The sequence below is a fragment of the Muntiacus reevesi genome, chromosome 7 (assembly GCF_963930625.1).
Source record: "Muntiacus reevesi chromosome 7, mMunRee1.1, whole genome shotgun sequence".
Taxonomy (NCBI): Eukaryota; Metazoa; Chordata; class Mammalia; order Artiodactyla; family Cervidae; genus Muntiacus; species Muntiacus reevesi.
The window spans coordinates 83988423-84013938 of NC_089255.1; the positions used below are offsets into that span (position 1 = coordinate 83988423).

At 45.6% G+C, this 25516-nt stretch overlaps 1 protein-coding gene across 1 annotated transcript in view; it reads left to right on the plus strand.

Annotated features, from left to right (window-relative positions):
- Nucleotides 1–25516, plus strand: part of IFT43 (intraflagellar transport 43) — a 105768-nt gene that overhangs the window by 44215 nt on the left and 36037 nt on the right. Inside the window, exon 3 of the mRNA XM_065940551.1 lies at nt 619–683. Within this exon, the coding sequence (XP_065796623.1) occupies nt 619–683 (65 nt within the window). The remainder of the gene's footprint in view (nt 1–618; nt 684–25516) is intronic.

A 25516-nucleotide genomic window follows, 5' to 3' on the forward strand; every position in this document is an offset into this window, starting at 1 on the left:
TAAGTATTCTTTTTTAACAGTTTCTCATTATTGCTTAGTATTTTCACGTGTGTATTTCATGATTTACTTAATTCCTTATGGAAGTCCATTTTGATTGTTTCTGAGGGCTTCCCTGGTGGCTCAGACAGTAAAGAATCTGCCTACAATGCAGATTCTTTGGTCAGGAAGATCCCTGGGTCAGGAAGATCTCTTGGAGAAGGAAGTAGCAACCTACTCCAGTATTCTTGCCTGGAGAATCCCACAGACAGAGGTACCTGGTAGGCATGGGGTTGGAAAGAGCCAGACACGACTGAGCGACTAACCCTCTTGATTGTTTCTAGTTGTTCACTATATTAAAAAATGACATTGCATTTCTCTCTGATTATTTCCTTGAGATAAATTCCTGGGGTTAGAATTGTTGGCTCAGAAAGTGTGAACACTTCTAGGGCTTTCAGTTGACTGATGCCAGACTGCCCTCCTGGTATGAAACGTATGAAAGCACCCAGGTTTCACAGTGTTGTATTTTTACTCAGAAGCTTTTGGGAGGCTGAAGGTCGGTTTAAGTGACCTTAACTTCAGCCCCAGTTTGCTGGAACGCTGATGCTAAGTTACTATTTCGTTGGCTTCTGTCCCTTGCAGGTTCCCCCTCCCAAGCCACCCCGCCAGCAAGGAGGCTGGACAGATGACTCTGTGAAGGTTTCCAAGTGAGTGCCAGCAGCTCAGGGTTGTGGGGTGGAATGGGGGACATTGCAGTCCTGTATTCTTCTGTTTTTTTTAATAATAGCTCTGTTGAGATGTAATTCATATACCTGACAATTCACCCATTGGAAATGTACAGTTGAGTCATTCTTAGTATATTCAGAGTTGTACTGTCATCACCACAATCACTTTTAGGCCGTATTTATTACCATCCCTTCTTATCCCATACCCATTATCAATCACTGCCCTTTTCCCCTCAAGCTCCCCTGCCCTAGACAACGACCAACCTGTTTTCTGACTCCCTGATTTGCCATTTTTGGACATTTAGTGTAAATGGAATCATATACCATAAGTCTACTGCATACCGGCGAGTTCCGTTCTGAGAGCTTATTCAGAAGTCCAACAGAGTTAGCTTAGGTACACACCTAACACAGTCAGCTGTATGGTACTGTACTGTAACAGGTTTATAACACTTTTCACACAAATAATGCGTACATGAAAAAACAAACACAAAAAATAAAACATTTTTAATCTTATAGTACCTTGAAAAGTACAGTAGTACAGTTCAGCAGCTGGCATACAGGCACTGGCATGCATGTTTGCATCTTTGAAAGTCTACAACTCGAAGGTTCGTATGTTGGGGACTTACTGTATCTTGTGGTCCTTTATGAGTGGCTTCTTTCACTTGGCATAATGTTTTAAAAGTTCATCCATATTCTGACATTGGGTGTTCTTCTTTAAGTTACTTTTCTAAACACACTGGAATTGCCTGTTGGTTACTGCTGGGTTACAGATCACTTTGGTCTTCAGTTCCCTGTACTAAGTCTTAGATGAATGGTAAACCAGTACATATATATATATATATTTACTGCACTTGGCCAACAATAAAGTTTAACTAAAGATAAACTCAGGAGAGGAATTTCCTTTTCTCAAAGAATAGGTATTACTTTTGTTCTGAATTTCTTTCAGCAGTTGTTGCCTTGAAAATAGCATTATCAAAAATATTTTTTTCCAGTGTTCCCCTCTTCCTCCTCTGTTCCTCTCCCCACCTCTAAACATAGACACACACACACCACACATATGCTTTCTTCTCTCCTGAAGCATTTGAAAACAAGATGCAGTCATCATATTTAATCTCTGAATACTCTTGCATGAATCTCTGTTAAGGACATTCTCCAAATAATCACTGTATAATTGTCACATCTAAAAAATTTCATAATGATTTAATATTTAAAATATAGTCTGAATTTCCCCAGTTGTCTCCAAGGTATCTTCTGTAGTTCCAGGATCCAATCAGAGTTCATATATTGTGTTAGTAGTTCTATCTCTTTTTAGGATCTTTTACTCTCTAAAATATTTCCATCTCCTCTTCCCTGCTACCACACCTTCACCCAATATAATTGACTTTTTTGAGGAATCCAGGTCAGTTGTAGAATGTCTCACACTCTGGACTTTGCTGATTGATTCTTCATGATTCAAATTAAAGGTTCTTGGCAAGAGCAGATGATACTGTATACTTTTTATTGTCTCAAAATGGCATACAAATATATACTCAGAGATATCCTACTCCCATCCTTATTCCTTCTACCTCATTTCTATCCATCTCCTACGGGTAACTTCTTTATTAGTTTCTGGTTTATCCTTCCTATCCTTCTTTTTGTAAAAATAATAAGTGTATATATAAAATTTTTAATGTATCCTTATTTGTTTGTATATACTAAGACTTAGAAACCTGTGGCCCACAGACCAGCCATCTGCTTTCTATGCAGTTTTTAAAGGTTTCCTTCCATTATAGTTATTATAGAATATTGACTATATGCCCCTGTGTTGTGTAATACATCCTTGAACCTGTCTTACACCCAATAGTTTTTACCTCCCTATGTTGCCCTTCCTCACCACCATTCCCCACTGGTAACCACTAGTTTGTTCTCTGTGAGTCTGGTTCTTTTTGTTATATTCACAAGTTTGTTGTATTTTTTTTAGATTCCACATATAAGTGAAATCATACAGTATTTGTCTTTCTCTGCCTGACTTATTTCACTTAGTGTAATGTCCTACAAGTGCATCTATGTTGCTACAAATGACAAAATTTTGTTCTTTTTGCGACTGAGTAGTATTCCATTCTGTATATCTATATGTGTACACCATTTCTTCTTAATCCATTCACTTTGTTGATGGACGGTTAGGTTGCGTCCACATTTTGGCAATTGTAAATAATGCTGCTTTGAACATTGGGGTGCATGTATCCTTTCAAATTGGTGTTTTTGTTTTTTGAGTATATACCCAGGAGTGTAGTTGCTGGGTCATATGATGGTTCCATTGTTAGTTTTTTTTAGAAACCTTCAAAATTTCCCACAGTGCCTGCACCAATTTATATTCCCACCAACAGTGTATAAGGGTTTCCTTTTCTCCACATCCTCACTAACATTTGTTGTTTGTGTTCCTTTTTTTTTTTGATGATAGCCATTCTGACAGGTATGAGGTGGTACCTCACTGTGGTTTTGATTTGCATTTCCCTGACGGTTAGTGATATCTAGCATCTTTTGATGTGCCTGTTGGCCGTCTGCATATCCTCTTTGAAAAAATATCTGTTCAGTTCTTCCACCCATTTTTTAATTGAGTTGCTTGGTGGGTTTTTTTTTTTATGTTGAGTTATATGAGCTGTTTATATGTGTTGTATATTAACTGCTTATTGGTCCTGTCGTTTGCAAATATTTCCTCCCATTCAGTATGTTGTCTTTTCATTTTGTTTATAGTCCCTTTTTTTGTGCAAGAACTTTTAAGTTTAATTAGGCCCCATTTTGTTTATTTTTGCTTTTCTTTCCTTTGCTTTAGGAGATCCAAAAGAAAGCCTTGCTGCAATTTGTGTCAGAGTGCTCTGCCTGTTTCCTCAGTGAGTTTTATAGTAGCCAGTCTTACATTCCCGTCTTTAATCCATTTTGACTTTGTTTTTGTATATGGTATCAGAGAATGTTGCAATTTCATTCTTTCACATGTAGCTATCGAGTTTTCCCATCACCATTTGTTGAAGAAATTGACTTTTCTCCATGGTATATTCGTGCATCCCTCGCCAAAGGTCAGTTGACCATAAGTGCACAGCCACCTATTTTTATAGATCACGTTTTCTTGGAACATGACCACATTATAAACCTACATTTTATCTGTTTATTTTTAATTGAAGTATAGTTGATTCGCAGTGTTGTGTTAATTACTGCTTACAGCAAAGTGACTCAGTTTTACATGTATACACACTTCTTTTTCATATTCTTTTCCATATAATTTATCCCTGGATACTGAATATAGTGCCCTGTGCGGTGCGGTAGGACCTTGTTGTTTATCCATTGTGTGTACCCGTCTGATAATCCCAAACTCCCACTGCACCCCTCTCCCACCTCCTGCCCCCTTGGCAACGACCAATTTAGTTTTAATGTCCCTGATTCTCTTTCCATTTCATAGATAGGTTCATTTGAGTCATATTTTAGATTCTGCATGTAAGTGATACCATATGATATTTGTCTTTCTTTTTCTAACTTCACTTCCTATGATCATCTTCAGTTACAGCCATGTTGCTACAAATGGCATTATTTCATTCTTTTTATGGCTGAGTAATGTTCCATGGTATATAAGTGCCTCTTCTTTATCCATTTCTCTGTTGATGGACATAGGTTGTTTCCATGTCTTGGCTATTGTGAATGGTGCTGCTATGTATCTTTTTGAGTTATACTTTTGTCTGTGTATATGCCCAGGAGTAGGATTGCTGGATCACATGGTAATTCTGTTTTTAGTTTCTTGAGGAGCCTCCATACTGCTTTCTGCAGTCCCACCAACAATGTCAGAGAGTTCCCTATTCCCCACACCCTTTCCAGCACTTATTATTTGTAGACTTTTTAATGATGGCCATTCTCACCATCTGGCCTCCCTGTAGTTTTGATTCACATTTCTGTAATAATTAGCGATGTTCAGCATCTTGTCATGTGCCTACTGGCCATCTGTTTGTCTTCTTTGGAGAAATATCTATTTAGGTCTTCTACCCATCTTTTGATTGGGTTGTTTGTTTTTTTATTGTTGAGTTATGTGAGCTGTTTGTATATTTTGGAAATTAAGCCCATGTCGGTCACATTGTTTGCAAATATCTTCTTCCATTTGTGGGTTGTCTTTTCATTTTAGTTATGGTTTCCTTTACTGTGCAAAAGCTTGTAAGTAGATAAGTCCCCCCCTTTTTTTAAATTGCATTGGGAGACTGACATAAGAGGACACTGATATGTAAATCTACATTTTAAAAGTTAGATCTCTCATCTATGTGAAATTAATCCTGAGGTGTGGATATGTGGGGTGTGGATCCAGTTTTTTCTTTTTTCTAAATAACTTTTGTCCCAGCATCATTTATTTGAAAATTCATCCTTTCCCACCTTCTCCGTAGTCTACTTCTATGTATGTACCTGGGTCTACTTCTGGACTCATGATTCTGTTCCAGTGGTCTTTCTATTCATATATCATTAAGTATCACACTGTTCCTTGCTGAACATAACACTCCTTTTTCATGTTAACCAATTACAAGAAGAGGAGTGAGAAGTTCTAGTGAGAAGCTACTAAGTTATTAAGGGATTCTTGTGTTTGTATTATCTGGAATTTGTTTTGAAATATGGAAATGAGACAAATCCTATATCTGCTTCTTAGAGGGGAAAAAAAAAGGGAATCTCATGTTATGTCCTCAATGAATATATTAAAAATTTTTCCAGATCAGATCAGTTTCTCCTGGGAGGGAGGCGCTTTTCCATTTCCCTTGTTACTTTTCAAGGGATTTCCTTGTTCGGCTTCCTTGGTCCACGACCCAGTCCTGACCACTCAATGGCAGTGTGCCCGGGGCTTATCCACCAGCCTCTTCTCTGTCAACGCTCACTCTTGGCATAATCTCCGTTCAGTCCTGGTTGTTCTCCCATCACCTGCACACTGATGACCCTTGCGCAGAGTTTGTACCTCTAGCCCAGTCCTTCCACTGAGCATCTAGCTTTCTACTTGAATGTGCAGCTCAATCCTAACGTATCCAAGTTGGTCCTCTTAATTTCTGCCCCTTCTGCCCTTTCCACCCTCTCCCCTAGCCTGCACCTCCCCAAGCCCCCTCAGGTCTCCATAAATGGGCTCCACCTTCCCTTTCACTCAGACTCTGAACTTTGGGATCACGCTGGACCCTTCAGTCTCCACTCAGGTTCAGTCCGTCAGCAAACCATGTTCATTCTACCCTTGAAGCACACCTGTTTTCTGCACTGCCAGCATCATTCCTGGCGCTGACTCGAACCAGGCCTTCCTCCCTACCTGCCTCTGCCTCCTTCAGTCTCAACTACAGGAGCCAGAATGACCTCTTTACAGCATAGGTGAGGTCATTTCACTTTTAACAGCTCAGAACCCTCCAGGGGCATCTCCCCCAAAAAGTAAACCACACAGTCTTTACCATGGCTTCCCAGGCTCCACGTGACCTCACTGTCTATAGCACCCTGCATCACTCTTCCCCACCTCCTGCTGAGAGAGTCACCACCTGACATACATCCATACACACGTGTATGGTGTGTGTGTATGTTAGTTACTCAGTTGTGTGTTGCTGAGACTCTTTGCTGCCCCATGGACTGTAGCCTGCCAGGTTCTTCTGTCCATGGAATTCTCCAGGCAAAAATGGAGTGGGTAGCCATTCCCTTCTCCAGAGTATCTTCCCAACCCGGGGATAGAACCCAGATCTCCTGCATTGCAGGCAGATTCATTACCATCTGAGCCACCAGGGAAGCCCATACATGTGTAAACACACATACATGTATTGTCTTTTTCTCTCTACTGTCTTGTTAGCTCTGTGAGAGGAGACATACACTTGATCACATACCCCCAGGTCTCTCAAACAGTGCCAGTCCATAATAAGCTCTCAGTGACTATTTATTGAACACATGAATGATGAGATCAGTAGTTCTGGTGGGTCACTTACTGTGTCACTGTGGGACTAGAACTCTGGAAACTGGCAGATCTATTGGGGAGGTGATACTCTGTATGAAGAGCCTGAACCAAGGCAGTGGTGTGAGCGTGGACAGGAAGGAGATTTGGAGACATTTTGGAGAAAGAGTTAACCGAAGTGCCATTGGTTGGATATAGGGCAGAAGGCAGAGTTTAAGGTCATTGTAAGGTGCCTGATCTCGGTGACTGCTTGGTAGTGGTGCCATCAGATGAGGAAGGCAGAAAGAGAGACTTGACTTGGGAGCTGGTGGCAGAGACTGTAGATCATTTCCTCAGTGTAGAGTCTAGGAGAGAGGTTGAAAAGCAGTTGCAATTTGAGCCATCTGTACAAATAGAAGACAAAGACAGAGCCTTGGATTTGGCTGTTTGGAGATTACTAGGGGCCTTTGAGAAAGTGATTGCAGTGATTTGTGTTGAGGCCAGAGTCAGTTAAAGCGTGTAGAAGCGAAAGGTGGAAGTGAAGGGGTGGGAACAGTGGTACAGGCTCCTACTCTGAGAAGGAGTGGACACAGGTGGGACAGTATTTGGAAGGAGGAATCTGTGTTGGGCCTCGTGTGTAATACCTGGCAAAGAGTGACTACAGATGAAAGGGAGGTGGTGTGAAGAAGTAGCGTCCTGAGGGATGGGATAAAACCTTCCAAGAAAGACTAACTAACCTTGGACAGGAAGAGGCAGGGACATTTTTTCCTTCAGGACAAGAAGGGGTTTGGAAAGGCCTGTAAGTTATCAAGAAAGGCTGAGAGAAGTAGGGAATTGGGGGGTATTTCATTTTGAAATGACATCTTTTTTTTTTCCCTTCTTTTTTTCAAAGTGAGAGGGCAAACTTGAGTGTTGAGCTTGTTCGAGCAAAGGAGAGCTGGCGTCTGGGGCCTAGTAGAAAAGATTTGAAGCAGAAAGAGGAAGGGGGATTGGCTGGCTGTAAGAGAGGCAGTTGCTGGGCTGCATTGAGGATCTGCCCCATGAAGCTGAGAACATGAACTCCTGCTGTTTGCACGCGCCCCAGGGAGTCCAGGGTGTCAGTAGGCTTTCTGCCCCGCGAGAACTTGGGTTCCAGTTGGGGAGATGAGGCATTTTCATGCACAAAAAATCAGGATTGCCTGGAGCACATCGTAAGTGAGAAACTAATGGAGTGGCCCAACCTTAATGATGTGACGTCAGAGGAGAGTGATCACGGTGGTCAGGGAGCCCCTTGAAGAGGAGCTGGGGGTCAAGCTGGGGGAATTCTGGTGGGCAAAGAGGATCATGAGGAAAGGTTTTGGTTCAAGGGTTAGTGTAGGTGTAAGTATTGGGGGTGGGGAGCAGTTACCATATTGTCAGTCTGGTTAGAGCAGAGAAGTCACTCTAAAAATAGTGTGCCCTTAAATTCTTTGGGGATGTGCTAGGCACCTGTCTCAGTCAGTTCAGGCTTCAACAACGGTCTCATAATCAGGGTGGCTTAAACAGCAAACATTTATTTCTCACAGTGCTGGAGGCTAGAATTCTGAGATCTGGATGCTAGCATGGCCTTCCTTGGTGCATGCATGCACAGAGATCTCCCGTCTCTTCCTCATTTTATGAGGGCACTAATCCCATCATGGGGGCTCCACCCTTATGACCTCATCTAACCCTAATTAGTTCCCAAAGGCCCCACCTACAAACACCGTTGAATTGGGGATTAGGGTTTCAACGTTTGAATTTGGGGTCCATAAACATTCAGTCCATAGCTGCACCTTACCTGTGCATTATACCAACCGTATTTGGTAGATTCTAGTTTTTAAGGTATCCCAGTACAAGGGCAGGGGGAGAAGGAAGGTAAGGCTTAGAGAGGTCTGCGTTGTCCCCAGTGGGAAATAGGAAAGCTGCTTACTGAGAGGCTTGCAGCCCACAGCCACAGGGGTGTGAATTTCTGGGATACCTTTGTTTTGTTTGTATAAACCTGTCCAAGCTAGAGACCAGATTATGTGTCGCCCACCTCCCTGGCCAGAGCTGTTGGCTACTGGAACCGAAATACTCACCCCTGAGCCACTTAGGAAAAGGCTGTATTCAGGAATGGCCTGGGACCTGGAATCACTGCCTGCTCCCTCTCCCGACACCCTGGATGTAGCTATACCAAAGAATCCATCTTGGAGCCAGGCTGGCCTTGGCTCTGAAGTTGTCCGGGGTGGGGTGCTTGTACTCCGTGGGGAATAGAGCCGAACGAGAGTCAGCCAGACTTGGGAAAGAGAGAAAGGAAAGGTAGTCTGATTAAGTTTTGTCTCAAAGTGTCTGTTTTTGGGTTTGTCCCTGCATTGATCTGCAAGGGAATGAGGCAAGTAATGGCCCCTTGGGGACTTTCAGGACTTTGCTCTCAATGTCAGCCGTCATTTTCAATCACCCTCTCCCTCCCAGCCATTAATTTTGGCCCAGGATCATGGGGACTTGTCCATCTATCACTCCTAATTGACACTAAATGATCTGTCAGTTTATTGATGAACGGCAGGAGTGGAATTGTCACAATATATTTTACTTTCTAACAACTCCTCCTGACAATTTTACCTTGTCCATCTCACTCTCCTCACATAAATCTCCATTGGCCGCTCATTCCTTCTCATGGGCCGTTCTGGTGCCAGCCACTTCCACACCATCTGCACGCGTCAAGGACATCAAGATGGCGGTAGAACAGTCCGTGTGCTGGTCCTGAGGTTGCCCCCTTCCCTCCTCCTTCTCTCTTTCCCTCTTGCTTTTTTTTTTTTTTTAATGGCATAGATGTTCCAGGAATACTAAAGGGCTTCTGTCCTCTCCCTCGATGTCATTGCCATACCGGAGTCTCTTTACCTTCTTGTTAGCAGCGAGTAGTTAATTCTTATTAGGCTACCAAAGTGTGAAAGGCAAAAAATTCAGAGCTGCCAGGCTCTAGATCTGTGAGCACAGTTGCAGACGTGTTTTGTCCTCTTTAAAGCAGCTCTGTTCCAGGCTGTCCATCCCCATAGAAGTCAGTTTCTTAGAAAGATGTCACCGAAGGTGGGTTAGCTGGAGCCTGCCCACTGGGGGTGCTGTGTGCAGAATATAGGTGCTCTGTCCTTGGGCCTTTGGGGCCCGGCTTAGAGCTGCCAAGGACCCTAAGCTGTCACCTGCGGCCACAAGCAGTCTCATCTGTCCAACCCCAATTTTCTATTCAGCTATTATTAAGTGCCCCCAAGTCTTTAAAGAGATGGGGAGGTGCTGGGCTAGATATATATAAGGGTATATACTTACTTCATCTTAAGAAGGTGTACCTGTGGGTATGAAAAATCCTTTATCCTTTATGAGGCCAAGGATGAGCAGAGGTGCTCGACAACATATTAAAATGTCATTGCCATCCTCCCTCCTTCCTTTCCTGTTGAAGATAATTTTTGTTAACTGATAGGGACTGTTTTTGTTTATTAACCATCATTCCATTATCATGCCTATCAAAATTAATAATGGTTCCTTAATGTCATCTGATAGCCAGAGTATATTCACGAGCACTTCCATTGTCTTGATGTCTTTTTATAGTTGATTGTATAAAAGGGCAAATCAAGGTCCTCACCTGTATGTAGTCATTAGATGTCTTTAATCTCTTTCATTCTGCAGCCATCCCCACCTCACACCTGCTTCTTTTTTTCTCCCACACCATTGATTTTTTTTTTTCCCCTTCGAGAAACTTGTCCTACAGGGCGTCTCACATTCTGGATTTGGCCTATTGATTCCTAGTCGTGCTATCTGACTTCCTCCTCTGGCCCCCATGTTCCCAGTGAGGCTGGGAGTTAGATTTAGGTCAGCTGATGGTTAGGCACAGACTCTTCATCTGGCAGAAGCACTCTGGAAGTCATGTTGTGTACATCCTGCTGCATCTTGTCCGTAGGCACGGGTATCCCGGGTCCCACTATAAGTGAAGCTGTGATTGGTCCTTGCAGTCAGGGGTGCGACCTCCATGTTACATTGCCCACCAGACTCCCACCTACTGGTCAGAGCACCCACTGATGACTGTTGCCTTGAGCTGTGATTTCATTAACAGGTGTCATATGGTAATTTGCTAATTTTCACTCATGACAGAAATTCTTCCATAAAATACTTCCTCTCCAACTGTTTGGTTGCCTGAAATACAATTTATTATACCCGTCATCCTGCTTTTCCCCCTACTTCAGTCTTTTTAGTTTGAAAATTTTCAAATCTGTAGAAAAGTTGCAAGAATAGTACAACAAAACATCCTTCCCATTGCTAATGTTTTACTGCACGTGGCTCTTTCCTCATTTTCTATTTTTTTAAATTTTTTCTGAACTGTTTGAGAGTGGCAGCTGGCTTTGCCTTTGCATTACTTGGTACTTGACATATACAGGTTCTCAGTACATATGTGATCATTGAGTCTTTTGGACATTTCTTACAGAGCTCCAGTAATTAAAAAGGGACCAGGTACCCTTGAGCCCTTGACCTTCAGAATTTTCATCAATAGATAAGTTTAGCAGTATGGAGAGTTTCTTTTCCACATGCTGCTGAGCCACAGAGATCCCAGAACTGGTATAACATGGCAGGGGTCCTGAGCACCATGACTGAACATTTATCTAGCTCTCAGTGAGGTTGGTCAGGTATCGGAGATGAGTGTCTAGTGTTGGATGAAATCAGATAAGGCCATAGCACACGATGAGATGGTTGAGAAGGGAAGTCTTAGTAGGTATTGTACATCTGTTTCCAAAGGCTGTGCCCAGGGCTCGGGCGCTGTGTCCCTGTTACTGAGGCTGTCGGAGATGCCCATGCGAGCCCCTGCTTGAACCTCTGTCTTCATCTTTGTCTTTACTGCTTCTGCCTTCACATGTTCTTTTCCTCCACATGGCTTCTGAGACGCAACAGATTAAAAAAAGGTGGCTTCAGGGCCAAGCAACAAGATACATTTTTAATGCACACCTTCCATTTGTTTGATCTATGTGGGCTCCCAAAAAAGGAATTTCTTGCCTTGCTCTTAAGCTATGTTCAGAACCTGGATGGAAAGATGATAAAGGACCATCTAGTTAAGTTTTTTACTTTAATGAACTTAGAGAATTCATAGGGATTTTTTCGGCTTGCTGATTTTGTTTGTCTAGATCATTGAGAATTTCATTGCGTTGTTTATCGCTGTAAATCATTTATGTTCAGTTGGACCTGAAGATGAAATAGATACCAAAACTGCGTCCATTGAAATAACCAGTGAAAAACGTGTCCTTAGGAAGTGGGGAAGAGTGTGTGATTTGTTGAGCTCATTCTGTCCTTAGACTCTCTTGTCTTCAAACGCTTGTACTGTGTTGGTGGCTGGTAGGTAGGGGGCATGAAGCAGGACTCCGCTGAACTGTCCTTTCCGACTCAGCCCCGAAGTGCGCACGGCCGTGAGGTACGCCCTGCAGGTCACGCCCCGTGGGCAGAGGTGAAGGTGAGCGTTGGTTCATCCTGCAGACACGTGGACAGAGTACTGTGCCTGGGCCAGCGCGTGCCCCCAGGTCCAGCTTTGGTAGACAGAACCCCTTTTCATAATGAGGATATTCTGCCTCTTTGTGGAGTAAGGTCTGCTAAGCTGCTAAGTCGCTTCAGTCATGTCCGACTCTGTGTGACCCCATAGACGGCAGCCCACCAGACTCCACCGTCCCTGGGATTCTCCAGGCAAGGACACTGGAGTGGGTTGCCATTTCCTTCTCCTGTGCATGACAGTGAAAAGTGAAAGTGAAGTCGCTCAGTCCTGTACGACTCTTCGCGGCCCCATGGACTACAGCCCACCAGGCTCTTCCATCCATGGAATTTTCCAGGCAAGAGTACTGGAGTGGGTTGCCATTGCCTTCTCTGGGAGTAAGGTCTATTTGACCTTAAAACTCAAATGTAGCTAAGTTGAGAAAGGTGGCTCATTTCCTGAAGAGAACTGTGAGAGAGAGAAAGAGTAGGATGCAGAGACAGCGCAGATCCTTACGTTTTAGACGTTGTATAACTGCACCCCATCTTTTGCGACATTAGAACTCTGAGTGAATTTTTCATTTTATTTTAAATACATTTTATTTTTTTCAACTCTTATTATTATTTTTATTTTATTATTAGAGTATAATTGCTTTGCAATGTCATGTTAGTTTCTGTTGTACAACAAAGTGAATCAACTATATATATACATACCCCCTCCCTCTTGAGCTGCCCTCCCACACCCCCACCCCAGCCCTCTGGGTCGTCACCGAGCCCCGAGCGCGGCCCCCGTCTGCACAGTAGCCTCCTGCTGGCTGTTTCACACGTGACGGTGTGTATTTGCCGGAGCTGCCCTCCCAGTTCATCCCACGCTCCCTGCTCCCTCCCTGTGTCCACAAGGCCACTCTGTACGTCTGTGTCTATTCCCGCCCTGCAAGGAGGTTCATCTGTGCCGTTTTTCTAGATATTCCCTGTATTTAAAAGATCATGGTATGGAATTCAAAAGATTAAAGAGACTGGGTTCGTGAAATTTGCTAAGACAGTAGATCTTAAATATTCCCACTACACATGCACACAAATGGTAACTGCGTGAGATGATGGATGTATTGATTGTGATCAACATTGTGCTCCTTAAATATATATAATCTCAGTCAATTGTGCCTCATTAAAGCTTAAAAAAAAAAAGAGGCTGGGATATAAAAGGAAAGTTTCTAATTGGCCTCCAACTAATAAAATAAAATAAACCAAAAAAATAAATAAATAAATAAAAGGAAGGTTTCTTTCTCTGTTTTTTGTGTCCCCAGATACTCAGATTCCCTGCCTGTGTCAGCCGCTGTTCACTCGCTTTATTGACTTTCCTGCCAAAGATACTCTGTGCATTTACAAAAAATATAAGTTAAAGTGTTCTATAACTACGCCCCACCCCCCAGTAAACGGTAGCATGTCTGTTCTGCATTTTTCTTTTATCATATAACAGTCTTTCTTGGTGATCTTGCGGAATCTCAATACAGAGTAGAACTGCCTCATTTTTAAGGGCTACACAGTACTCCAAAATTTCCTATCTCAATAAAAGTAATCATGAGCAGACAATAGATATGATATTTTCCCGGGCTGTAAAAGTAGACTGGCAGTTTATTCATGTAATAGCTGTAACATGACTCTTTAGAAAATACCAAAGGCTTCAGATATGATACATATAAATTCCATGGGCTGGAGAACAAATCGGAAGCATACATCAATGTTTTTTTCATTGAAGATTGAGAGAGGGGCGTTTTCATGCATTGCCATTTGGATCAATAAAAGTGATGTTCTGTGTTATATTCATTGCAGTTTAGGGGCCTGGATGGCTTGTCTAGTGTCACAGAACCCAGTTTACTTATGCAAATGACTAAATATGAAATAATTGGAATCTTGCAATTCTGTCAAGTGCCTCCCAGTTGAGGGTGATAGCAGTCTGTTCCCGTAAGCCCCACGTGGAGTAGCATTTGGATACTTCCCTTCCCACTCTGAAAGGTGGAGCAGTCTTCCTGACAGGCAGCCCTGCTCAGGCCCTCCCTGGAGCAGAGGTGAGCGCCTGATGCCCAGGGAGGTGGGGAGGGTGCACGCAGTGACTTGAGAGGGACCTGCTGCCTTCGCTTGTGCACCAGGAGGGGACAGCTGAGCCCGGAGGCTGCACGGTGCCCAGGAGCTGTGTTTCTGGAGCCCGCGCCAGGGTCCTGCTTCCCAGCCGCCTGTGGGAGACCTGCTGGAAAGGCTGCCTAAGACTGCAAAGTAACAGGCTCCGATCCCCACCCCGCCCAGAACCTGCACCCAGCCTCTCTTCAGGCCTGCAGCTTTTCTTGACGAGTTAAACTACCCTTGAGTTTTATCTTTATGATTGAAAGCCAGGAGTGATTCTAGAATAGGTTCTTGGCATGTCCTGTGAAGGCTTTGACTTTTTGGTCCTTTGCGGTTTCTAGTTTTGCAGAGGTGCAAATTCTCGTGTGACTAGAGCTGGGAACCAACGGTAGGATCATAAAAGAGGGAGTCTCTGAGGTTCGGGAAGGGATTGACAGGCCCACAGAGGGGTCCCTTAATTAACAGTAGCTGAAAAAGCAAACGTCCATGGAATGTTCCTATGTCTCTCTGGATTATCACTTAGTGCAGAGATCTTGAAACTAGAAGGTTCTGTCCAAATCCTTTCAGATTCTGGTGCCTCTACAGTTGCTACCCTGGGTCTGACTGAACTCCTTCCACTGCTGGGGGATTCAATGGAAACATTTATATTTTTTTAAAGTCTTTTGTAGTTATATAAGCAAACCAAGGACACTTTAATGATATAAAAATTCAAACAAGAAAAAAAAAATTCAAACAAGACATGAAGCTAAATTTGCCTGAAACTACCATTTCCTCCAATCCTACTCATCTCGCTAGAAATAGCTACTCATAACAGTTTGTTGGTATCTTTTACCAACAATATATATATTATATAATTTTGCACAATAGATACACCTTCAAAAGTACATATATATATATATATATATATATATATATATATATATATATATATATATGTAGTTGTCCCTTGGGATCCAAGGGGGACTGCTTCCAGGACACCCATAGGTATAAAAATCATCAGTGTTTAAATCCCTTATATCACATGGCATGGCATTTGCATATAACCTACACACATCCTCTCATGTACTTTAAATCATCTCTGCATTACTTATGATTCTTAATACGATGTAAATGCTATTTAAATAGTTGTAAATACAATGTAAATGCTATGTAAAGAGTTGGCAGGGTGTGGCAAGTTAAAGTTTTGCTTTTTGAGACTTTTTTTTTCCTTCATATGTTTTCAATCCATGGTTGGTTAAATCCGCAGATGCAGAACCCATGGATATGGAGGGAGGACTCTGTGTGTGTGTGTGTGTGTGTGTGTGTGTGTGTGTGTGTACACACATATATATTACACGTAAATACACATATATACAAACACCCCCCCACCCCTGCCATGTTTTTTTAAACAGCTCCTCTTTAGGAAGTTTGCAGCTCCATCCTGTGACCTGGAGTCCACCTTCTGGGGCCACACTGCAGAACTGTGTGTGGACAACCCACATGTTGTGCCCATCCCTCTTCCATGGAAGGGGAAACACACACACACAACATTCACTGTGGCTTTTGCCCTGGCTACTGTGCTAAGCACAGTTGTCTTAATTTATCCTCAAAGCCGCCCCCCCCCCCTCCATTAGATAGGTTCTCTTATTATCCCCACTAAAAGACGGGGAAACCAGACTTCAGAAAGGCTGACTAACCTGCCTCCCGGTCACCTAGCCAGGAAGAGCCCAGCAGGATTTGAACCAGGTGAGTCTGACTGTGGGTCACGCTCTTCTTCTGGGGCCTTGCCACCTTCCGTTTCATGCCCTTGACCCCTGGCATTGTGTGTGTGCACTGGCTGGAGTCTCGGCGGATGTTCCCCGAGGGCAGAGCAGCACGCTGTGAACATGTGGCCCACAGCTGCCTGCCCACAGAGACGGTGAGCACAAAGGATGCAGTCTACACAGGCCAAGGTCACGCCAGTCACACCGTCAACATGCCTAGTTAGGCTCATGGTTCAGTTCCATTAGGCATTCGTTACTTCTAAGCTTGCTGTGCCCTCCAAGAACTGGATCCATCCCCAGGCAGCCAGCTCGGGAGCCAGTTCTACTTACAGGTTTCGTCCGTGACTCCTTCCAGGGCCGAGGGCAGAGTGGTCCATGGGCTCTCAGCCCAGAGCAGGCGCTCCAAGCGCTCATGAAATGAAGGCAGGCATCTGCCTGGGGGGCTATTTCCCGTGCCCACCTTCCCCAGACTCCCCCCTCCCCATCACCCGCCTTCCGAGGGTCACTCCTTCCTACCCTCCCCCGCCCTGTGCCTGTTGGAAGTCGAAACATCTGCCCGTGGTCTAGTCCCATCACCCTGTCTGTCACCCACTCCCCTGTGACCCTGGCACAGGCGGGTCATATGGACTCTTTGGGCTGAGGGTCCCAAAGGATTTGGACTAGATGATCTCGAAGCTCCCCCGTTCAGCTGTAGGATGTCACGATCCTGGGAAATCCCCCATTTTCAGGGCCTGTGGTCCTGGGATTTCTTCCCACTGAGCTCTGTCCGGGAGAGAGTGGGATGGTCCAGTTTTTCCTGGTGCTCCCAGCTCCACACCCTTGGGCTGTGTCTCTTCAGCATTAGAGCTGAATGGTCTCTAAGGCCCTGCACAACTTGGGAAGAGTGTCTGCCCGTCTGAACTGTGCTTTCTGGACAGCTGCTCGAGACAAATCATCTGGGTGCATAAACCATGGCCTTGAAATGGAACAGTTGACAGACCCCGAGATGCAGCAGGCCTCCCAGGCACAGGGGCCAGAGGAGGGGGCCTGGATGTGCCCCTGTGTGCTTGGAGTAGGCAGAGCCCGGGGGAAATGGAAGCCCATGGCCTGCCTGGAGGAGTGAAGGAAGTGGGTGGACAAGGTAGAGAAAGCCTGTATGCAGGGCCGTGAGTTCCAGGTGTGTGCTTTACCAGGAGCCTTGCACGTGTTGACAGCTGTGACCGGTGGTGCAAGGGGCACGATCACACCTCTTCTGAATGCCTTTCTGATGTGGCACCATCTTGGGGTATTTGCAGATGTAAAAAGTCACCTGTTTCTCCCACAGAGGCCTCCTCTTAAGGGCTGCCCCAGCTCCACTCTGTATGGTGAGTGCTCCTCTCTCTAGGCTAGATGGAGTTGTGGAGAGGCCTGCTCAGCTTTCCCCTTGAGTTTGACATCCCTTTTTTTTCCGGCAGATTTTGGTGGTGTCACTCATCCATTTCCTGTGAATTGCTCTCTCCTTGTATCCATTTCAAATCATTACTTTCTCTTATGAGACTATTTATTAAGGTTACCTAATTATGATTTCATGAGGGTGGTTTTTCCATAGGATATGTGTTCCTCCTCACCTGGAATGACTTCTCATTTGCCATCAGTTTTGTTGTATTAGTGAGGTTGAATTCATCTGAGGTTGAATTCATCTGCAAGCAGTGGCGTACATGTGTGCTCAGTCACTCTGTTGTGTCCCACTCTTTGTGACCTCATGGACTCTAGCCCACCAGGCTTTTCTTTCCATGGCATTATCACAGCAAGAATACTGGAGTGGGTTGCCATTTCCTCCTCCAGGGAATCTTCCCAACCCAGGGATCGAAATCCTGTCTCCTGAGGCTCCTGCATTGGCAAGCAGCAGAGAACTGTATTAGCAGAGGTCTAAATGGAAAGAGATTTATCTCAGAAAATAGGAGGTCCAGGACTTTGTGGTCCAGGGCTGATGTGGCAGCTCCGTGGTGACAGCAGGGATGGAACTCTTTCCATCTTCCTGCCCACCATCCTTCACATGTGGGCCTTTGTCATCATGCACATGCCTCAGAGTGGTATAATGGCTGCTGTGCCTCCAGACCTCACCTCTGTTTTCCAGGCAAGAAGAATGGCGGATGATATGGAGGAGAAGACAAAGGGTTCTTTCCTAGCAAGAATTTGTCTTTTGGAGGTGAGGGGGTAGAATATGGTTTCCAGGGACTGCTGCACCTTTCTCATTGATCAGGAATGTATATGCTCACCCCTCAGTGCAGAAGAGGCTGGGGAGTGGAATATTTTTAGTTAGGCTTGTTACCAACTAAAGCAGAATTAGGGTTTCAGTTGACAGGACGAGGACATGAGTTCTGAGTAGGTGCCATGTTGTTTTCTCTGGTCGACCCCATCAGACCGAGAGACAGAAATCACTGGTTTGGGATTCTTTCTGAGACTGTGTCATGTGATGTAGAGAGTCGGGTGTGCTAAGGAGCATAAAAAACAGTCTCACCTAATGCTGGAAGCTTCTTAGAAATGGGGAATCGTTTAGAAAGGATTCAAAAGGCAGAAAAAGTTGCTTTTGAGACAGGGATAAACAAAAGTGGCTGACGTGAAGGAAGGGAGCCAAGAGGCAGAGAAAGTGAAACGCAGGAGATGGATAGTGCGAGAAGGGTGTGCACTGAGAAGGCTGAGGATGAGCCTGGAGACCGAGTCAGCGTCGGGGGAAGTGGTGGGCGGCTGGCGTGGGGACGGGGGTGTGTGTAGATGGCGGGCAGCCGGCCAGCTGGGGAGGGCGGGTGTATCTCATTCCTCCAGGGTTGGCTGCCCGGCATTTTGGCTGAGGGGTTCCCAACAGGTTGAGCCAGAGGCAGCAGTGGGAAGCAGGGGAGTGAGGGGGTTAGGAGCAGAAAGTATGAAGCAGTGGCTGTGCACACCTAGCTGGCACCCATCTCTGGGCAGGGGTTCAGTTATAGCATTGAGGAGGAGAAAGACAGTGTCTTGAGCACAGGGAGTGGAGACCAGAGTGAAAAGCATCCTCGTTATGATTGTAATGGCAGTCACAACGGCTGTTCCCCGTTTCATCCTGTGTGACAAGTACTGTGCTAAATACTTGATGTAAATTAACTTACATGATTCTAATGACAACCCCGTGAAGCAAAATATGGTACCATCACCAGTTTTGCAGAGTTTAAGTGACTTGCCCAAGAGCACACAGCCAGTGAATGGTGATGCTCGGCTTTGAACCCTCTGACTCCAGAGCTGGTATTCAGAGCCAGCTGAGCCCCGGGGCCTCCAGCCCTCTGGGACTGGGAGAGCAGAGCGTTGATTTCTGACATGCCCTGTTCGAAGGTCCGGAGGGTCAGCAGGTCCTTCTCTCCCACTGCTTAGAGGAAAAGGAAGTAGAAAGGAATCAGAGTCAGGAGAAAGAGAGCCACCGGGGTTAGCAGAGGAGTGGGAAGGAAAGGTTAAGGTTCCCTGTTGAGGCTGGGAGAGTGTGGCAGGTTATGATAACACCTAAGAAAAGAGGCTTCCCTGGTGGCTTAGACGGTAAAGAATCTGCCTGCAATGCGGGACACCCAGCTTCGATCCCCGGGTTGGGAAGATCCCCTGGAGAAGGAAATGGCAACCCACTCCAGTATGCTTGCCTGGAGCATCCCACGGACAGAAGAGCCTGGTGGGCTACAGTCCATGGGATCACAAAGAGGCGGACACGACTGAGTGACTTCACTTCACTTCTTCAAGAAAAGAGGGCTTCCCAGGTGGGCTCAGTGAGTAAAGAACCCACCGGCAATGCTGGAGATGCAGGAGATGCGAGTTCAGTCCCTGGGTCGGGAAGATCCCCTAGAGGAGGGTATGGCCACCACTCCAGTGTTCTTGCCTGGAGCATCCCACGGACGGAGGAGTCTGATGGGGTATGCTCCCTAGGGCTGCAGAGTCAGACTTGGCCGAAGCGACAGCGCACCAGAAATGGGAAGGGAGGACCAAGCAGGAAAATGTCTTAAATTCTTCAGTAGGAAGAGAGTTTGTGTTAACTTTGTTGTCTCTAGAAATGACTGAATAAGGGAGAAGGGTCCCCCCCCCCCCCCGCCTCCTTTCCTACTGTTCCCTTCCTCTTTCCCTGCCCTCCTCCTCCCTTCCTCCCCTTTCCGCTTAGGTTTTGTTTTCCCCATATGTTGACTTTGGGAATCTCCAAACCAGCATATGACAGAGATTGAAATTTTAGGGCTGGATTAAACCAGTTGTGGGGATTGGGAAGATTCCCCCGGAGAAGGAAATGGCAACCCCACTCCAGTATTTTTTGCCTGGAGAATCCCATGGTCACAGGAGCCTGGTGGGCGACGGTCCGTGGGGTCGCAGAGTCGGCACGACTTAGCGGCTGAGCACATAAACCAGTTGTGGGAAAGGGGCGGCTAGGGAGGCTGTCAGAGTAGGAAGTGGTTTTCATGGGAACAGACTGGGGCGTGGGGGCCAGTGGAGGCAGGGTCAGTGTCATTCACAGAGCCGAGGGGGCACCTGAGAGGTCACGAGGTGGGGCCCCTTCAGTTTGGAGATGGAGAAAATGAGGCCTGGGGTGGTTCAGTGGCTCAGGGGTAGAATCTCAAGACTTAGAAAAGCCGGCAGATGTCACCTTGCCCCGCCGCCCAAGGTCATCCAGCTAATTAGTGTAATAGAATGTGCCTCTCATTCTGCAGCCATGCCATTCTCAAACCTGGAGAGCGGCAGGCATTCATCTCAAGTTCATGAAAAGGCCGTGCACTACACTATTTGTGCAACAGCGCGTCTGTGAGAATAAAACCCGTCTTTACTGTGGTCCTCCGGGACCCTCGCAGAAATGAGATGTTGATCATATGAAGCAATCTTACTGAACCAAAAAAAAAAACTTTCAAGGAAAAGAAGTTGTGTCCCCTGAGCCAGCCCGTCTGCTAAAGGGGGATGTGCCGCTTCGCAGAGTGAGCCGGCTGAAAGCCAGCAGGGAGCGATGGGGGCGCCCGCCATTGGTTAGAATTCTCCCGGCATACATGATCTCCTTGTTCTCCCTTTGATGGATTCAGTCTCTCAAAAATAAAATGCATCTGTGAACATCATACCTGCCTTTTCCCTTCTCTTTTTAGTTCTTTATTGAGAAGTAACTGAAAGCAGTTTTCGTTGTCGAAGCCGCAGCCTGGGCAGACTTAGGTATAATTTATGCACACGAAATAGAACCCCTTTCATATAAGCTCGGTTCTTTTCTGGTCTGGTGGGTCTGCTGGTGGTTTTACTTTTTGTCCCGTCTACCCTCACCACCACTGGTTACTGGGGGCTAGGCCTCTTTCTCCTGGTTTCCCAGCAGTCATCACACAAGAGGCCATATTGAGAAGTACCCGAGTATCCTCGGTTCTGTACCTGGGAGTCCCCGGGTTGGATCCTGAGCCTTCCAGCAGGCTGCCCCACACAGTACCCTGCCAGGCCCCAGGAGGGCCTTGCACACCAGCAGTGGAGGGGGGCCACCTCTAGGGGCAGGTGCCACCGCACCACCTTCCATGTGGGTAGCTTCTCACTTGGGGGAGTCCCAGTGTGATTGCGGGCCTGTGGGGGACCACAGGATGCAACGGAAAGACAGAGGAGACCACTAGTGAGTGACTAAAAGGAAGTCTCTACCAGTTGCTTTATTACGGAGAAGAAAATTCTAGGAGAAGTAAAAGATACAACCCATTCAGTGTAAATCAACTCTAGCTTTTTTTTAAATGGACTAAAACAAAAGTTTTCAGAAGCACTGATGAAATGAAGATCATGGCATCTGGTCCCATCACTTCATGGGAAATAGATGGGGAGACAGTGGAAACAGTGTTTTTCTGGGCTCCAAAATCACTGCAGATGGTGATTGCAGTCATGAAATTAAAAGACGCTTACTCCTTGGAAGGAAAGTTATGACCAACCTGGACAGCATATTAAAAGGCAGAGACATTACTTTGCCAACAAAGGTCCATCTAGTCAAGGCTATGGTTTTTCCCGTGGTCATGTATGGATGTGAGAGTTGGACTATAAAGAAGGTTGAGCACTGAAGAATTGATGCTTTTGAACTGTGGTGTTGGAGAAGACTCTTGAGAGTCCCTTGGACTGCAAGGAGATCCAACCAGTCCATCCTAAGGGAGATCAGTCCTGGGTGTCCTTTGGAAGGACTGATGCTGAAGCTGAAACTCCAGTACTTTGGCCACCTGATGCGAAGAGCTGACTCATTTGAAAAGACCCTGATGCTGGGAAAGATTGAGGGCAGGAGGAGAAGGGAACGACAGAGGATGAGATGGTTGGATGGCATCACTGACTCGATGGACATGGGTTTGGGTGGACTCCGGGAGTTGGTGATGGACAGGGAGGCCTGGTGTGCTGCGGTTCATGGGGTCTCAGAGTCAGACACGACTGAGTGACTGAACTGAACTGAACTGATGAAAGTTTGCCCCCTGACTTTGTCGACCAAGGTCCATAAAAGCTATGGTTTCTCCAGTAGTCATGTATGGATGTGAGAATTGGGCCAGAAAGAAGGCTGAGCACTGAAGAATTGATGCTTTTTCAACTGTGGTGCTGGAAAAGACTCTTGAGAGTCCCTTGGACTGCAGGGAGATCAAACCAGTCAATTCTTAAGGAAATCAACCCTGAAGATTCATTGGAAGGACTAATGCTGAAGCTCTAGTACTTTGGCCAACTGATGCAAAGAGCCAACTCATTGGAAAAGACCCTGATGCTGGAAAAGATAGAAGGCAGGAGAAGGGATGACAGAGGACAAGATGGTTGGATGGCATCACTGACACAATGGACATGAGTTTGAGCAGGCTCCAGGAAATGGTGAAGGACAAGAAGGCCTGGCGTGCTGCAGTCCGTGGGGTCACAAAGAGTCGGACACGACTGAGTAACTGAACAACAACAAAAATGACTTGTGGAGCCATGATTTCCACTTGTTTCGGTTACCACAGCCTGTGTCATTTCACTCTTCATCCTTGTGGCCACATTTCCCAGAGACCAGCCCTACATCTCAAAGTTACTGTCTCTCCCATCGGCTTTCAGCCCCCTCCAGTTATATCAGCAGGAAAGTCTCAGTTTGCACCTCGTATTTCCTTAATACCTTTCTAACCTTGCTAATCTACCTTTTTAGCAAAGGAGAAATATGCCATAGGCTCAGACTTTGGCAAATAGCAATATGTAGCTATAATAAATGTTGTGTTTTGTTTAAGCTGTATTGTTTTTTTGTAACTACCTTCTCTATGGTTGGTAATGCAGAATTTCCATTGAGAATGTAAAGTTTTCTTTTAAGTAAATTAAAGTAAAAGTAAGGCGTCAACGTATAAAGTAGTTGCAGGAAGTCTACTTACAGCAAAATACGTGAGGGTGGCATGTGAGCGTGGTAGATGTTTCGGCAGCACTTCTTCCCAGAGGTTTTTCCTCCCCATCCTTCTTCTCCAGCAGGAAGGATGACTGAGCGTCTTCCACTTAATAAATGCTGGTTTTGTATTGCCAGCTATGTGGTAGGTGGCCTACCGTTCATTGTGCCCTCCCTCAATTGTCTTAGTAACCTGAAGGGGAAGAAAGGAGCCCAGTGAAAAATGTGTAGCCCCCTCGTTCCAGCCCTGCCTGAGCCGTGTCAGCGTCTATGTTTCTGGGGTTGATACCTGCGTGGAAGAGCATCTTGTTCCAGTCCGTCAGCACGTCCAGTCAGTTCCTCCGCCCTTCCCTTTCTCAGCCACCACCCTTTGTATTTCAGCTGTACCAGCTCCCCCGCAGTTCTCTGAGCACACCTGGCCCTTTTACGCCTCCTGCCCTTATTTAGGTTTTTTTCCTCCTGCAACTTTTCTGCCAGTCTCAAGCACGTTTTTTAGGGAGTCTCTCCAGTGTCACCCAGCCGGAAGGATTAGTTCTGTCTTTAGTGTTACCATGATATTTTGCTCTGACCTCACTTGCTCTTTTGGGCTTCCATGGTGGCTCGGGCAGTAAAGAATCTGCCTGCAGTGTGGGAGACCCAGGTTTGATCCCTGGGTTGGGAAGATCCCCTGGAGAAGGGAATGACTGTGCACTCCAGTACTCTTGCCTGGAGAATCCCATGGACAGAGGAGCCTGGTGGGCTACAGTCCATGGGGTCACAGGAGTCTGATACAATTGAGTGATCAACACACTTATTCTGTCAAATCTGGGCCGTAATAGAACCAACAGTAGGTGAGGAATTGTTGATTTCTAGTTCCAGCTGTGTGTCCACCTCACTTTGGGGCTGTAATGAAGTTGCTTTGGCATCTCCTGGTCTCTTACTTCCTCTTACATACCTACAAGATGCGCAGGTGGCAGGGTGGCGGCAGTCTTTCAGGCACTGCGGTAGGTCAGAATTCTGGAGCATTACTGTCATCTCTATAGGGTTCTTTTTATGCAGCCCAATTGTAAAATCCTGAGCAAAAGATCCGCAAATCCCAACACCCGCCGTTTTTTCTGATTAAGTGTTCATTCAAGGTACCTAAGATCTAGAGGTGTGAACTCTTCAACTTTTTTGTTTATTTATATCAAGTATATGCATATTATATGTTCCCATAATTACTTTTTAGCTACTAAGACGGCTTCTGTATATTTCAATCTCTTTTTTTCTTCCTGATGGATATGCTGCTTTCAAGTTTGAATCGGAACAAAGATGTTGTTTTGAATCTGACCAGCAGGGGGCAGACTTCACCCAGGAATTGCCGTGTAATTCCCCATCCCTTCCACTTGGTAGGGCTTGGGAATCTACAGATAGGATTTGGAGGTTGTCTTCCTACTAGACACCTTGTTTGCTGATAATGCCAGTAGGAGCTAACTGTACAGTAAGGTGATATAAAATTCCAAAGTGCCAGAATTTGGGTGCTGTGGGAGTTCGTGTTTGTTTTTAAAAAGAAAGGAAAGCAAACAATACCTCGAAAAACATTCTAGACTCTAAATGCATGAGTGGCAAGAATTAGGAACCCGGGGGAAAGAGTGGGGGTTTCAACTTTCAGGAGAGATTTTCAATGAGAAGAAATCTTTTAGCCGAAGAAATCTTCAGTTCATGAGAACTATCTGGTTGTTAATCAGTATTGTAGGTGGTGGGGACACTTAGAGCAGAGAGACCCGGGTTTAGCGGTCCTCTGCCTAATGCTGAATGGAGCTGGTAGCCGAGATTACAATGGAAAATTTCTCGTCTGCTCAGATTCGGGTTTTTGCTGTGAAGGCTTATTTGCTGGGTCATACAGTTTATAAAGTAGAGCCTCAATGTTGGATGTACTGGTGATGTGTTATATGATCTGGGACAAATGACTTCCCTTCTCTCACATCTTGGTAAAACTGACCTCAGCGAGGTTTGTGAGATTTTTATTGGACATTTAAGAATTATGACAGTTGAAAACCTCGCAAGAAAGTGGTATTTGGCCTGCCTTTCCTCCAGAGGAGTGATATGTTTTGAAAATATAAGGTAGCCTTAGCTTCACTTCAGCTGTTCTCTCACTCCTGCTCTTGCCCTTGCTAAGTATTTACGAATTTGGTCCCTGGCTGCAGTTTCTTCTTTTGTCACGGAGCCCGTAAGCCCCCTACGGTGGCTTTAGCACTTCTCTCATGGGCAACAAGTGGCACTAGTAACCACTTGTCCAAACCCTTCACATCCCTCA